The sequence below is a fragment of the Vulpes vulpes genome, chromosome 11 (assembly GCF_048418805.1).
Source record: "Vulpes vulpes isolate BD-2025 chromosome 11, VulVul3, whole genome shotgun sequence".
NCBI classification, from domain to species: domain Eukaryota; kingdom Metazoa; phylum Chordata; class Mammalia; order Carnivora; family Canidae; genus Vulpes; species Vulpes vulpes.
In genome coordinates this window covers 20523154-20540061 of record NC_132790.1, presented here as the reverse complement: position 1 = coordinate 20540061, position 16908 = coordinate 20523154, and the positions used below count along the sequence as shown (strand labels likewise).

At 38.5% G+C, this 16908-nt stretch overlaps 2 protein-coding genes across 2 annotated transcripts; both read right to left on the bottom strand.

Annotated features, from left to right (window-relative positions):
- Nucleotides 1-6215: 6215 nt before the first annotated feature.
- On the bottom strand, nt 6216-7175 carry LOC112910938 (olfactory receptor 56A4-like). The gene has a single exon (XM_025987252.2). It carries the CDS (start codon nt 7173-7175, stop codon nt 6216-6218), a length of 960 nt encoding a protein of 319 aa, XP_025843037.2.
- A 6189-nt stretch (nt 7176-13364) lies between these two features.
- Nucleotides 13365-14318, bottom strand: LOC112910939 (olfactory receptor 56A4-like). Its single transcript, XM_025987253.2, has one exon. The coding sequence runs from the start codon at nt 14304-14306 to the stop codon at nt 13365-13367; it is 942 nt and encodes a 313-aa protein (XP_025843038.1). The 5' UTR covers nt 14307-14318.
- Between the last annotated feature and the right edge of the window lie 2590 nt (nt 14319-16908).

Below are 16908 nucleotides of genomic sequence, written 5' to 3'. Positions count from 1 at the left end.
TTTTGGAAAATAACACCATTGCCAGTAGGGAGAGGGAAAGGCTAGGTCTGGCTGAAATACCATAGATGTGAATTCATCCTTTGGTGTATGATTCCTCTGATAGTCTAGAATGATCCATATGCCTCTAGTGTAACTCCTCAAATGCTTCTTTCAGAACAATCTGAATAAAATGTAATTTAGATCATGCCATTTCCCCCTTTAAACATCCTTCTGTGGCTCCCATGAGTTTTGGCTAAAAAAAATAACTCTTAAAATCAAATTCTTTGTGTTTCTGCAAATATAGTAATTCAGCCACACCAGTATAATTTTATGCTTTGCCTCATCCCTGTGCCCTTCTGAAAATTCTCTCAGATGGAAGACTAAATCCTAGAGCAACAGGATAAAACTAAGTGGTATTGAGGCAGAATCCAAACTCATTTCAACCGTATTCAATCTCTCATTTTGTTCATTTGGGAGCTGATATCCCAAATGCTTGGCCCTTTCAGGGTAGGAGCTGCAGAATATAGGATTAAGCTTTCTGAGGCAGGGGCAGATGTGGCCAGTTGTCCACAGAAGGACAACTTGGTATGTTAAAATAATAAAGGGAAACGTCACAGAAATAGAGACCAGAGACCAGAAGGGGGCGCCATACGACCCAGCACTGATTACGGGAAAACTTGTCGATTACAGAACCCAATAGGGAAAGATGTACATTATTGCATCTCCGATAAGAAACTGGCTACTCCTGCAACTCAGTCAATGAGAAATTGTCATAACCCCGAATTCTTGCTTTTCTCCAATCGACTTTTCAACAACCCCTTCCAACTTCTTCCTTCTTCTCCGTAAAATAATGTTCCTCTTCTTTGCTTGTTGGGCTTGCCTATGGTTTGGGGTAGCTTGCATGTCCTGTATTGCAATTCTGTGCTATAAACTTACTTTGCTGGTAAAATAACTGGCTGTTTTATTTTGTAGGTTAACAAGTGAAATGTTGAAGAGCCTATAAAATCTCAAATTGGTACTTCAGTTCTCTTTGGATGATTCCTAGACCATCCATCATCCTGAGTTACTAATTTTGCCATGTTTTCTCCAAAAACATAATAAGCCAAGTGTTAACCTCTTATGGAGGGGTGTTTCTATACACTGTTCCATTCCACCACAGCTGTGGGAGAGAGAACTGGAGTCTTAACGCATGACAAATTATCTCTCAGGAAAGTAAATTCTCCCTTTCCTCAAATGTCTCTATGTGGGCTCTGATTTTAGGTTAACCTAATCTTATTCTTGCCTTAGCTAGTCCAGCTCTGGACACAATTTTACTCAGTGTTAGACATCAGAATGGCCACTGTTCTCATTAAGCCACTGTTCTCATTACTTGAGCACCAGTATCTCCCTGTCCCTATGCCTTCAAGCAGACAAACTCTTCTCCAATGTTTAAAGCTTTACAGCTATCTCTTTTCCAACTTTATCTTTCAACTTGGAGCTGTAGTTCTTAATGTAACTGACATCTTCCTTGGTAATACCAAAGTTCATGAGGAAAAATGACAAAATCTCAGACATTTTTTTTAAGATTTATTCATTCATTTATGATAGACACACAGAGAGAGAGAGAGAGAGGCAGAGACACAGGCAGAGGGAGAAGCAGGCTCCATGCTGAAAGCTCGACATGGGACTCGATCCCGGGACTCCAGGATCATGCCCCCAGCCAAAGGCAGGCGCTAAACCGCTGAGCCACCCAGGGTTCCCCAATCTCTGACATTTTTGAGCACTCATCATCTGGTGCAGAAAAAAAATTAAAAACCCTGACACTTACATCTCAAAATTGGGTAATAATTTTCCTTTCTTGGTTTCTCCATTCAGCATCACTTCTAGATGCAGATCTGAGCTACACTTTACATATTTTGGGCTAACTTAAAGACATTCCACCAAAATTGTGTGTAGTGGAATAATGTGTCTGATGGAATAGTGTATGTCTGGTGCATAATAATCTCTGTATCTTTGGGTTCTCAAACACCAATATCTAAGAGGTGCATTCTCATTCTTTTATATTCAGGGTGGAATGGAAACCCTAACACAAAGTATTACTTCTGCTAAGATGTTTTTTAAATTGAATAAATTTGACATATAACATTGCATAAATTTAAGGTATATAGAAAGTATTACTTTGCTACATTTATATATTGCATTATGCTGTTGGAGCAATATTTATCATGTTACATAATTATGGTACAAAATTATTATTATTTGTATTGATTATACTGTGCACTAGATCTCTATGGGCTATTTATGATTCATTATAAGTTTATACCCTTAAACACTATCAATATTATTCCCTCACTCTCCATCCCCTTGTAACTACCATGCTACTTTCTGTTTTATACAGGTTTGATTTTTTTTTAGATTCCACATATAAGTGATACATTCAGTGCTTGTTTTTCTCTGACTTATCTTGTGCCAAGCCTTTAAGTGGATATTTCGAAGGTACTGTGTAACTTTCCTCTAAGTAGATAACTTATTCAGCTAGTAGTCTGCTTCCAGCATGTGACTCTTCAACTTCTTGTTGCTTTATGTTCTTGGATGGGCTCCATGAAATTGCTAAAGTCGTAATGTTGCCTTTCTTGTAGATCAAAAGATAATAGAGATGCCTTGAGTTTCCTGTCCTCATGGTCACCATTCCCTGAAGTATTACATCCTACACAAACATAGTATTTGGTAGATTCTCCACATTGGCTGTCATTTCTTTTTTCTTAATCTTTGGATATCTAGGATTTCATATCTATAGTGATTTTAGAGTCATCAAATCTAGAATCCTCCTAAGCCTACACACATACTTAACACAGATCTACACACTTCCAAAGATGAAGGAAAGATGTATGCATTTAAATACGAAAAGAAAGAGAAAACTAGAGGTTTATACCACTTCACCCAAAGCATCTTAAAATCCCATGCATTGGAGCATTTCTCTGTAAGAGATATCAGACATTTAGGACCATATTCCTCAATATAAAATTTACCTCCCACATTCTATTTTATTATATGCTTCATTCTACATTTTGTTAATCTATCACATATGCATTTGCTAAACACCTTTTACAAGTTTGTTATTCTGCTTGACTTGGTAAGAAAAGCAAAGATGAGTAACAAATACTAACCTAATAGAACTTATAAAGGAGAAAGCACATTAGAGGGAAATGAGAAATTATTTAGAAAGACAGTGAGCAATATACTTCTTTGAGAGGTATCAAGCCTACAAGCTCCTAAATGGAATGCTGTTAAAATGACTGAAGCTAATACTAGAAATTTAACTTACCAGATAGTTTCTATATGGGCCCAAGGAAAAAAATTGCAGACAAGTGAGAGGATTTTTAAAATCCCAAACAAAAATAAGGCTTTCTATCCAAAGTGCTACAAGATAGTTTCTTGCCAACATATTAAATTAAGCAAATCTTGAATGTTTAGTTATCAAATAATCTTTAGTGGAAATTCCAAGAGGATTCTAGATTTGATGACTCAAAAATCACTCTAGATATAAAATCCTAGTATCCAAAGATTTAAAAAAAAAAAAAGAAATGACGGCCAATATGGAAATCTAACAACTATTATTGTGTGCTTCAAGAGGTAAATTATAGAAAATTTGATTTTTTCTGTAAATTCATACTTCATTTTGAATGAAATTCGAAATTTTAAAAATGAAATAGTAACATGAAATTAAAATTAAAATAAGATGTTATTTTAACAAAATTAAAATTTATTTACTTTAATAAATCTTTTTAAATGAGTCAGTAACATGAAAAATTGTGGAAATACAATTTCTAAATTATAAAAATGAAATAGTAACATGAAAAATCATAGAAATACATGTGGTGAATCTGTGATTACATGTTCCTCATGGCTCACTTGAGAAGCCTACAGTCTTTCATTGTGAAGAGAAGTGCTTTTAGTCTGGATCCATTCCAGACTGTTAGGCAACTACCAAAATCTGAAATGAGGCAGCAGGACCAAGGTTTTAAAAGATGACTTAGAACAAGGAATGACTCAGGATGCCGTGGCACAACACCATGAACTTCAAGTAAGAAAAGGATTTTATAAGACAGTGATGCACAATAATCAAGAAATTGCACTGGGGACCAGGAATGACACACAGGGCAGGACAGAACATTCCTGAAATACATCGTGATGTATAAAATAATGAAGAGCATCTTCCTTTGAATGAGAGAAATCAATGTTTATAGGAGATAGTAAAATGGGTTCCCATTTACAGGTTATTAGCATGTTTTAGTCTCTGAAGGAGACTGAAAAACTTTCCATAGAGTAGGCCACCCAATAATCAGATAATTATATAATTAAAGGTCAGTTACCACTCTTCTTAAATGAGAAAATGAGAGCTCAGATCAGTGGGTCAGAAGTTACACATCTAGTCAGTGACCAGATTGGAATACCTGGGATTCAAATAAAGACTCATTTGTATCTCCTCCAAAAGAAGCAGTCTTATGTTCTATGCTATATAAAATCACATTGAACTGTGAGTTATATAAGGCTTTTTTTTGCAAAGTGCTTTGGAGAATACATTATATTAACAACTTGATCTTTCTTCTAAGAAGTTTTCAGAGGAAATAAGAAACAAAATGTGCATGTATGAATTATTCACTTTAGTTCAACAAAAATAACTAAAATATGTAAATAATTGTGTTGGCAGCCCTAAGTATATAAAGTCAAGAAGATGAACAAAACTCTCAACAGACTTAGGAATTCATAATCTAGTATCAGCAGAAGATAAGCATGTTGCTCAAGATTATCAGATTACGTCCACTGGGGTGAATAAAGGGAAGCATTGTAAACTTGCAGTTTATCAAATGAAGACACTGGTAATGGTTTTCTTTGTGGAAGAAGATTCTTGAGCATTGTCCTTAAGAAAAAAAAATCAATGGGTATAATTTGAAAATAATGAGCTAGGAGCAACTGGAATGATGTGTGAATAGGATACTGTTTGAGAAGTTTATACTTTGGTTAGGATCAGTCTTTGGAGCTGTGAACAGATAAGAGAGAATGGATTAAAGCCATCACTTTGGTGAAAGACAATACTATAGTAATGATAAATTAGTTTATAAATCCTCCAAGAATGACTAGCTTTATCATAGATCAGCTATGTTAGAAGACATTCTCAAATGGCTCTTATATGTGAGAAGGAAGCTCTCAGTATCCAAAAGAGGATGTTGCCAATGTAAAATAATTCCAGAAAATATTGTCTGAGTCCCCACCATTTTCAGAGCATGATCAGGAAGAGAATTGAAAAGAATTAAACACACCTTCCTTGTTCAAATAACCCACTAATACGGTGCCTGGATCCCATAGGACACTGTGTTGGCACCAGCACAGGAGATTGACACAGCAGAGATGAAAGTAGAATGAATAAGTCAATTTAATTGTATAACTAAGATAAGCAGGAAGAAGTGGGGATGCAGATAGTGCCTGACATCTGATGGAAAAAGTCAGATAGGAGAGGATGAAAACGCGAGTTAGTAAAGCACATCTGAAAACAGGACACACGCTTCTGCTTAAAGCAAAGTGCACACATACAAAAATGAGTCATCTTGTGAAAATTGTTTAATTCATTAAAAATAAGTGAGGAACTACAGGAAATTCATATTCCAGAGAAGTGGCATTAGATAAATACATTAACAATATCTGGCAGGGCTTAGAGGAGGCAGTGGGTGACACATGTCATTACCTCACTATGAGAATCAAAGTCTTAAAAAAAAAAAAAAAGAATCAAAGTCCTAGAGACAACTTCTGTATTTCCAGAGAAGACTCATTCATGACACAAAATCAGTTTGAACTGTGGCAGATAGAACCAAAAGACCTAATACATATTTAAGTATTAAGCAATTGAGGAAACTGAGAGGCACTGAAAGTGACTAGAATACCATTTTTTTCTTCATTTGAAAAGCATTATCGTTCTAATTAAGTTCCTGTAATTATGATTTGACAATTCTCTCTCACACAGATGAGCCTAAGGGAAGCTACAGGTAACTCTAGAATGCAAAAAACTAAGGTTCCAGTCAGTGCAGGTTAAAAAAAAAAAAAGAGTCAGGATATGAATATCTCCATAATCAATGAAAATTTGGAGAATGTAAATTCCAAACTTATTCCTATAGTAACTATTTAAATTTCCTATGTATTATGAAAACTATTCCCCATTATCAATTTCAATTCTCCAGGTGAGTTCTTACTCATTTTACTTCTTACAATCTTCTAAGTAGCTTCTGGATTCCTTGCTTGATATCCTTGGTTCTCACACCATAAACAATGGGGTTCAGAGCTGGGGGGATGAGGTGGTGCAGGATGTTGAGCAAGATGGGGACATCTGGGGGAATTCTCTTCCTGGCCAGGTTAGTGATGACCAGAACCAACAGGACTGTGCTAAAGAAGAGGATGAGGATGAAGTGAGAACCACAGGTGCCTAGAGCTTTGGCCATAGCACCCTCAGCCTTGATTCTTAGCACAGCTTTCAGGATGAAGGAGTAGGACAGAATAATTAGGATGAGGTCAGAGCCCAGTAGGGTCCAGCCTGCCACAAACTGGTAGAGTTGATTGAAGGTGATGTCATCACAGGAAAGTTTGGATACAGACAAGTTAGTACAGATACAGTTCTTGATGATGTTCTCTGCACAGTATCTGAGCCGGGAAGAAAGTATGGGGATAGGCATAGTAAGAAGGCCATTCCGGGCCACAACAAAGATGGCAGCCCCAACTACAAATTGGTCAGTAATGATAGATGAGTATCGTAATGGGTGGCAGATGGCCACATAGCGGTCATAGGCCATGACCATGAATGTGCAGGACTCCATGGGGAGGAAACTGTTCATGATGAACATCTGGAGGAAGCAGGCAGAGAAACTGATGGACCTCAGATCAAACCAGAAGATGGCCAGGACCTTGGGGATGACAGTGAGGCAGAGCACGATGTCCAGCAGGGAGAGGAGGCTGAGCAGGTAGTACATGGGCTCGTGCAGAGAGGCCTCCAGCCGGATAGTGATCAAGAGGGTGGCGTTGGCCCCCATGGCCAGGAGGAAGAGGAGGCTGAGGGGCAGGGACAGCCAGTGCTGCCAACTCTGGTAGTTAGGGAAGCAGATGAGGAGGAATTCAGAGACTGGAGCAGTGGAGTAGTTGCTGGGTGGTGCCATGTAAAGTGTTCTGATCATTACTTCAGTGACTAACACTTCAGAAAACCCTGAAGGGGGAGATAGGGAAAAAATCCATCCAAACAATGTGAATATCTATGGGGAAGTAACTTATTTTTCAAAGAACCATTCAAAAATTATAATAAGTGTCTGGTACTCCTTCTGTACCAAAACATCTATGTAGGCTCTGCTGTTAGAGGATATCAACCATAGGTCCTACACAAATTCATGGCCCTCTTCTTCTTCCAAGAGAGGACATCACAGACAAAGAAGAAATCAAGACTAGATGCATCACTATGAATACCTAAAGACTTCAATAGAGTTCCTACCATTTATATAAGAAATAGCATCTTAGAGAAGTCTAAAAAAGAACAGACTTTGAGATAAAAAGGTATGAAAAAGTCTTCTAATGTCTTGGGTAGGCAGTTTGAGTAAGAACAAGAAATTGCAGGAGTTAGCAATTTCGGTCCAACAATACTACTCAAGAGTGAAGTACAGCAACAACTGCTGTCTTTATCTGACTCCATGTGGATTCTCTGGCAGTCACAAACCCAGAATGAGCAGGTTCACATGGGTTCCTGGACTGATACACCCTAACCAGTTTTGAGTATTTAAGACACTTCTGAGGTAACCTTTTATATGGCTGCCATACTAAGGCTTATCTCAGAACATTGAGTGACATGTTCAGTGACACTTTGTTTTCCACACTCTAAGGATGCCCAAAACAAGCTAATTTTTCTCAATGATGCGGAGGTCCTAATAACTGTTAGACTCGCCTAGAGCCAACTTTCCTGCCTTTTCTGAAAGGTAAGAAGGTAATTTAAATGTAAATATTTGAAGGCATATTTTGAAAATGGAAGAAATAAATTTGTTCCTCTATTTTGCCTAATACATTATCAGTTTCCATATTTGTTATTTAATCTATAGCAGCAATTCCAACAGAAAGATATTGTGAGACATATACATAATTTTACATTTCTAGTAGCCACCTTAAAAAATTCAAAGGAAACACATGAAATTAATTTTAATAATATGTTATTTTCCTCAAAAGTCCACAATATTATCACTTCAACATATATCAATATGAAAAAGTATTAAAGAGCTATTTTACATTCTGTTCTCGTTTTTGCATTATGTCTTCAAAATCAGGTACATTTTATACATGCAGCACATCTTAATTATGACTAGCCACATTTCAAATGTTCAGTAGCCACATGTGAACTGGATGTGTACTGTATTGGACAGCAAAGTTCTAGAGTTCTGCAAAACTAAACATTCCTCTTTCTATTTTGCTTAACATGAGTTCACTTTTGTATTGCAAATGGCATCTATAATTTGGGTTATTTATGGAAATTCCATTCACTTAGCTCTGGGTCATCTCAAATTTACAGTTTTTATTTTCCTTTTCAACACTCCCCATCAAATTTCCGTTAGAGGTTCTTTAGTAAATTGATCTTTCAAATTTCAGGATGAGAATCATTAAGGACAGAGATAATCAACACATTCAGAGCTCCCACTAGGTAATACAGATGCCTCTATCAGAGACTAGGACTTTCCAGTAACCCCTACCTCCTTGACTCAGGTTAGATCATCACTCTTGCTCTGACCCCTACCTTAAACCAGAAATGTGATTTAATTATTTTGGAGTCGATGTCATTCAGCAAAGAATATCAGAATGTCCAGATATCTCTAAATGTGGTCTATAGTAATTCTGTTCTTCCACATAAGATTTGGGTCCTGTAATTAGGTTTTATTAACAAAGTGTGGCAAAAAAAAGTAGAAGTTCAGAGAGTAGAATCAGAATTAGGTAATAGCTATGGCTTCAGACATAAATCCAGACAAAAACAATTTATCCTGTTAGTCAAACCACATAAACTTACCTACAGCCAGATTCCAGTTACCTTAAAGAAATAAATCTATTCCTATAAGCCCATCTGCTTCATTTTCAATTGGTCATTATGCTATTTTTCCTGGATCAATGAACCAAAAATAAGGAATCGACTCTATACTCAGTCTTCTGGGGAGCATGCTAACATGAATAATAGAAAACCTATTCTAGCCAGAGAAGCAAGAAAGAGCATTGGGAGACAAGGCAGGATGAGAGGGAGAGGCCTAGAAGAAGTAATTAAGGCAACTGGGATTGCTGGTTCTATCCCATCTGGTGCTTCTCCAGCAATTTTCTGTAGGGCGCCTGATTGCAGCTGAGAATATCAACTCCTGGTCTCTAGCTGCCATAAGCAATAATGAAGATACAGATTTACTCAAGAACAGTCACCCAGATCTCAGCTTTTCTAAATGGGAAGGGTATAGCTTATACTAGAAAAACTTTGCTTCTACATAAAAGTAGTGATACAGAGGCACCTGGAATGGCTCAGTTGGTTAAGCATCCAACTCTTGATCTCAGCTCAGATTTTGATCTCAGGGTTGTAAGTTCAAGCCCAGTGGTAGGCTCCACACTGGGCACAGAGCTTACTTTAAAAAAAAAAAAAAGGAAAGAAAAGAAAAGCAGTGATGCATAAGATTTGGAGAAATTAGTAGAATCTGAATCTGTAGCATCAGGCCTGCTATAGTCTTACCAGGAGAATTCTTTCTCCCTGCTTTTATTGAATATTGAATATCTGAAGGCCTACATGCTTCATCATTCCCATCTTCATAATTTTCTTGCCTCCTAAGCAGACTGACCAGTTTGAGGAGCCTGTACTCCACTGCTGCTATTTATGACTATTTACTGCATCACCTACCCCAGACCTTCAGAGGCTCCAGAGGCTATTTTTATGACCCTAAGCTCTATCCTGTCTCTTGCCTTCCCACAGCTCACAGAGGCTAAGGCTATTTAGCCACCGGAACCTAGAGCCTAAAGCATATATTCTCAGGAGGGGAGGTGGAAAACAAAGCAGAGAAAACACAGAAGACAAAATCTAATATGGGAATAGCAGTGAACAAGGAGAGAATTAAGGAAAACTTTTCTTCAGAGAAGGGTACTTCTAAATAAATAGCATATATGTTTGAAAAACAAGTATTTCGAGACTTAGAACAGAGAGAAATTTATTTCAGGTCTTAAGCGTACTTTTGGAAAAATTATCATTAAATGAAAATTCAATATTACCCTTAAACTAGGGTCACTTCTTTATGGCCATTGTACAAAAATGGATCATGCAGTATAGCATGTTATGGACATATCATCTCCTCCCTTGCCCACAGTGCACCAGCTTTAATTGGAAACAGGAATGGGCACTTAAAACATTTATTATTAATATAATAAAGGTATGATAAGAACATGAAAATCTAACTCACTCTAGATAAGCATAAGCTTCATCTGAGTATATGCATCAATAAAGGGGAAATGCTATGGAAAGCTTCTAGGCAGAAGTAGGAGAGAGGGAGCTAAAGAAGAGCCTGGACATAGTTCTCTGTCTTTCTTGCCTCACAAAGTCTGAGTCCCAGGGTTAGGGTTCCTATCATGTTTCAGATGATGGGACATAGCTGGGCAAGATACTACTTGTTTTGCTTTGAACTTGTCTCTATGTCTTCCAAAGGGAATCTAGGGTTAGATGTCACCCTCACCTCACTGGCCATGCTAATACTGCCCCTGTGTATTGTCTAGCATTGAGATAATTCTGCTATACTTTATTCTTCTAACCCTGTACCTCTTCCTGAACAGAAGAGAAGATCCCAGGCAGGCTCCTGATACTGTCTGGTTTATGTAGCATCCACATGCCAAAACCAGAAGCCCTCACTCAGAAAGAGTCTAAATTAGGAAATATAATACATAAAGATGAAATCATGATAGAAAAGATAAATACAGACAAGTGATGACACCAAAGAATGACTCCATCGCTCTTTTCTACTGAGAACACTTCCAAAGTAGAGAATCATAGCTTTACAGCTTTTCTCAGATGAAGTGCCAAGTCATAGTTTGTCCTGAGAGAAATTACAGAAGCTTTCTACCCTAAAAAGGGAAATTGGACTAGAGTGAGGACTCTGAAATAAGTTAATCGGAGAAGGGCAAACATTATATGGTCTCATTCATTTGGGGAATATAAAAAATAGTGAAAGGGAATAAAGGGAAAGGGAGAAAAAAATGAGTGGGAAATATCAGAGAGGGAGACAGAACATGAAAGACTCCTAACTCTGGGAAACAAACAAGGGGTGGTGGAAAGGGAAGTGGGCGGGGTGTGGGGGTGACTGGGTGACAGGCACTGAGTGGGGCTCTTGGTGGGATGAGCACTGAGTGTTATGCTATATGTTGGCAAACTGAACTCCAATAAAAAATAAAAAATAGATTACAAAAAAAATAAAGTGAGGACTCCATGAGATCTGTAAAAAATATGTGATATAGCATTATAAGCTCTGTTTATTTCTTTGGTTATTTTACAGGTAAACTTAGGGTGATATTCCTTTCTCCTGCCCTGGGAAGAAGCTGCAAACCAATCAAGCATCTGCATATCATGCAGCCACAAATCAGTAAGATAATATACTACACAGTTGTCTGGGTGTGGTAAAAGCAGTCTGCTGTTTCATGCCTGGTGTATAAGAGCCTGTCTTTCTCCTTTGACTATCCCAGATGGAAATGTGGAGGCAACTTTGGGGGAACAAGTGCACTGGAAGCCAGAGAGCCTCAAAAATGTGAGCACTGGATGGTATCATAGCCACATATCATCCATGGCCATCCTTTGCAGTTCCAGAAGGTATGCCTGTAGATAGCCTCATGGCATACCCAGCTTGAATAGGTATGAATAGAGTATGTTCAACTGACAGATTTATGGAGCACCACTTTGGAGTTCGAAAGTAACCCTGACATAGATAAAGATTTCTCAAGGAAAGGTACTGGAAAGGTACAATAAAATGACTGTAGGGCACATCTATTTTTAACTCTTTGAGGAACCTCTCTACACAGTTTTCCAGAGTGGCTGCACCAAGAATTGCACTGCTGAGGATTTACCCCAAAGATACAGATGCAGTGAAACACCGTGACACCTGCACCCCGATGTTTCTAGCAGCAATGTCCACAATAGCCGAACTGTGGAAGGAGCCTCGGTGTCCATCGAAAGATGAATGGATAAGGAAGATGTGGTCTATGTATACAATGGAATATTACTCAGCCATTAGAAATGACAAATACCCACCATTTGCTTCGATGTGGATGGAACTAGAGGGTATTCTGCTGGTGAAATAAGTCAATCAGAGAAGGACAAACATTATATGGTCTCATTCATTTGGGGAATATAAAAAATAGTGAAAGGGAATAAAGGGGAAAGGAGAAAAAATGAGTGGGAAATATAAGAAAGGGAGCCAGAACACGAGAAACTCCTAACTTTAGGAAACAAACTAGGGGTGGTGGAAGGGGAGGGGGGCAGGGGGCGGGGGTGACTGGGTGATGGGCACTGAGGTGGGCACTTGATGGGATGAGCACTGGGTGTTATTCTATATGTTGGCAAATTGAACACCAATAAAAAGTAAATTTAAAATAAATAAATAATAAATAAATAAATAAATAAATAAATAAATAAATAAAATGACTGTAGGGTTAGAGGAGGACAAAATGAAGTGGATACCTTAAATGAGGAGTGAAACAATGATTCACCTCATACTCAGAGGGCAGCAGGGAAAGCAGTGTGCTTAAAATAATATAGGAATAATAATGGTATTATCATCATTCATTTAATGTCTATGTAATTAAGGTGTGTGCATAAAAGATACTGAACAAAAATTTTCATACTTAGTTTATTAACTCTTCATGACAATGGTCAGGTATGTTCAGAGTGAAGCATTCAACCCCCAAAACCAAAATTCTGGGGTGAATTCCTTACTTCAGCCCAATCAACCCCTCACTCCACAAAAGCCATGTCTAAAAGAAGAGGCAGGAGATTCATCTATGTTCTTTGCAAATCAGGACACAAGCAGATCTCTTTAAGTATAAAATTTGTTTCTTTAGGGCAAACACTCCCACTCCATTAGCTAAGACTTGGCAAGATCCTCAGATAAGGAGTCAGTCAGGGCAAATTCCCAAGTGACTACAGATACAAGAAAGAAAGGTTTCCTTTGAAGCAATAGGAAACAAGGATTCACAGAACAATGTTTTCATTATTGTCTGAGATAAAAAGAATCAGAACTCATTCTGGGATTAAATAGTAAAATTTCCTTTCCAGCATAAAAATAATTCCCAACTTTTACTAATAATTCCAAAGGTGGATATGATCCTTTTACCTCTTACAACCTTCTCAGCAGCTTCTGGATTCCTTGCTTGATCTCCTTGGTTCTCACACCATAAACAATGGGGTTCAGAGCTGGGGGAATGAGGTGGTGCAGGATGTTGAGTAGGATGGGGACATCTGGGGGAATTCTCTTCCGGGCCAGGTTAGTGATGACCAGAACCAACAAGACTGTGCTGAAGAAGAGAATGAGGATGAAGTGGGAACCACACGTGCTCAGGGCCTTGGCTGTAGCACCCTCAGCCTTGATTCTTAGCACAGCTTTCAGGATGAAGGAGTAGGACAGAATAATTAGGATGAGGTCAGAGCCCAATAGGGTCCAGCCTGCCACAAACTGGTAGAGCCGGTTGAAGGTGATGTCATCACAGGAGAGTTTGGACACAGACAGGTTAGTGCATATACAGTTCTTGATGATGTTCTCTGCACAGTATCTGAGCCGGGAAGAAAGTACTGGAACAGGAAGAAAAAAGAAGCCATTCCTGACCACAATAAATATGGCAGCTCTAACCACAAATTGGTCAGTGATGATGGATGGGTACTTCAGTGGGTGGCAGATGGCCACATAGCGGTCATAGGCCATGACCATGAATGTGCAGGACTCCATGGCAAGGAAGCAATTCATGATGAACATCTGGAGGAAGCAGGCAGAGAAGCTGATGGACCTCAGATCAAACCAGAAGATGGCCAGGACCTTGGGGATGACAGTGAGGCAGAGCACGATGTCCAGCAGGGAGAGGAGGCTGAGCAGGTAGTACATGGGCTCATGCAGAGAGGCCTCCAGCCGGATAGTGATCAAGAGGGTGGCGTTGGCCCCCATGGCCAGGAGGAAGAGGAGGCTGAGGGGCAGGGACAACCAGTGCTGCCAACTCTGGTAGTTAGGGAAGCAGATGAGGAGGAATTCAGAGACTGGAGCAGTGGAGTAGTTGCTGGGTGAATCCATGTAAAATATCCTGAACAAGCTAAAAGTCCAGAGTTCCTTAAAATGCAGGACAAAGTATGTCAACATAGAAAGTATGTGTTCTATATATAGTAAAACTCAGGCTTTCATTGGGGCTTTTATTCTGTCACAATGAAGTTTTCAAATCATCATCATCATCACATCAATCTTTGCTGACCTTTAACTCAGCAGTTACCATTTGCTACACAACATGCTGAATGTTTATATTCATTATCACATTTCCTTTTTAAAAACACTTAACAGTAAATAATATTATTATCCTAATTTTCCAGATAATTGAAAGGAATGGGCAAAGAAGGGCAAACTAGTTTTATCAAAATTAGACCAAGAAGTGGTGAAGCCAGAACTATGACAAAAGAGTCTGACTCTAAAGTCCCTGCTTTCAGCCACTATACATTATTTAGCCTCAACAAGCACAATTGCTCAACCCTACCTTCTATCAGAATTTGGAAAGAATAGCGTTCCATTTTAGCAGAATACATGAAGGGCCTAAAAAAGCCCAACCCCCTCCTCCATTGACATAAATAGGAACTGACATCAGGATTCCTAATTTTCATTCTCTAAAAATACAGGATTAAAGGTAGAGCATCCCTTGACCCCTCCCAAGAGCAGTAATATCTTCTAGTCCCAAACAGGATGTCACTTTTAAAAGCATAGTGTTTGTCATTCTTACTGGGTTATTTGCTGTGTTTTCTCTTTGTGAGGTTCTACGGTGTTTCTTAGGTTTGGATTCCTTAGAAAAGCCTATAAATTTCATATTCTTGTGACAGAAACTGTAAACACTGAGAGGTACACCAGGAGGTTCACCAAAGGTAGATTAGGAGCTAGCTAATAAGTATATTTCAGGTATACAAACCTATACAGGATCCATTTATCTGGTAAGCAACATTATGTGTGGTTCCTTGTGGACAAAATCCAATTATTCTACCCATATGGAATCTATGCTCTATAAACTCATCTGTTTTATTTAGTCATTTCTTTTGGGGGGTACCATCTTATTTCCCTCACTACTAAACAAAGAACAGAGTGGCCAAGTACTAAGAAGAGTGACAGTAAAGGCTATCCCAGCCAAAGAAGCAGAAAAGAGCCAGGGAGTCAGGGCAGACTAAGATAGGGAGCCCAGGCAGCAATAATCAGTAGAGGTGGGACTACTGATACTTCTCACCTGTTCTTCTGATAAATATTTTCAAAAAGAATAAATTGCTTAAAAGAAAGTATCAGACTAGCTGCCAGAGAATATAAGATTTAAGATTTTTCATTCTGAATAACTGAGACTTTCCAAATATAGATTAACAATACACACACACACACACACACACACACACACTTTCTACTCATTATGGGGCTTTAAAAACAAACTAAAGTAGGGATAACTATGTATCAGCTTTGTCCTATATTTTCATATGTGATTAGGAAAATGACCCTCAATGTGAATTAGAGATATAAAAAGCATAGAAAACATAGCCCTTTTCAGACAAGCCTTGTCCATTTCATAAAACTCAAGTTCTGTATCCTCAAAGTGACCTGATCTACTTGAATAAGCAAGAAAAGAGTCAGTACCTTCCCTGTACCTGGTCTTAATGTTAGGCATACAAATATGTATGATGTGTTAAACAAAGACTGGTATCCTAACTAATAGAGGAAAATTGACTTACAAACACATATAAGATAGTATTGTTGTAGTAATAAAGATGATCTTATAACAGTAGGAAAGAAATAATGCACAGATGAAAGAAGCGATGTGGTATGGTTGAAAAGTTAGCTTCAAACAGAAATGAAACCTGGATCTTACACTCATTAAAGGACCCTGAAATAAACTCCATGATACACATATTTCTCATTTAAGAAATAGAAAAATAATATTTAACATCAAGTGTTGTTATGGGGAGAAAAAAGGGCTATGATTTCCTGAGGTACTGTTAAGCCCAGAGACACGATAAGCTGAGAGCATCAGAGAAGGATACAAAAATGAGGCAACATTCACTTGGGGAAGGAAGACTCTGCCTGTAGGCAATTGTAAGAGAACAAACATCTATGTGGATGTTCAGTATGATTGGTAATGAGGTGCTAGGAGCTGGTACAACCTAAGTTTTGGGGGGAATCAGGAAGTATCCTGAGACATGGTTGAGGTGTTCAGAGGCAGCCATGTGAGGTCCACCTGAGAGTAGGCATGATCATGTACACTGTAAAGCACAGAGGATTTGAGATCAGGAAGTGATGTGCTGTAGATGGGACGCAGGGCATCACAAAGAACAGAGGGAGGCTTCTAGAGAGTCCTGAAGAATCCAAAGGAAAAGTGATGAAGATCTGAAGGAAGGCCATGCAGGTAGAGAAGAAGGATGTATCTGAAGTGTGGGGAGACCTACAGGATTTAGTTTAAGAAAACATAAGTGGGCAGAGAGCCTGAAGTCTGGAATGTTACCAAGGACCTTTTAAGTGATACAGGGAAGAAGTGTCCTTTTCAGACTTCTTATAACACTGGTATTTTCTCCCAGGTGGTAATATATTTTCAGCTTTGTTTTAGTAAAGTCCTCAGCAGCTGGGACTATTCTTCCTCTCTTTCTGTATTCTTCTTAGGGAAACT

Excerpts from the sequence above, each read along its gene's own strand:
- LOC112910939 (XM_025987253.2), bottom strand. The coding sequence starts at position 14,306 with ATGGATTCACCCAGCAACTACTCCACTGCTCCAGTCTCTGAATTCCTC.
- LOC112910938 (XM_025987252.2), bottom strand. The coding sequence starts at position 7,175 with ATGATCAGAACACTTTACATGGCACCACCCAGCAACTACTCCACTGCT.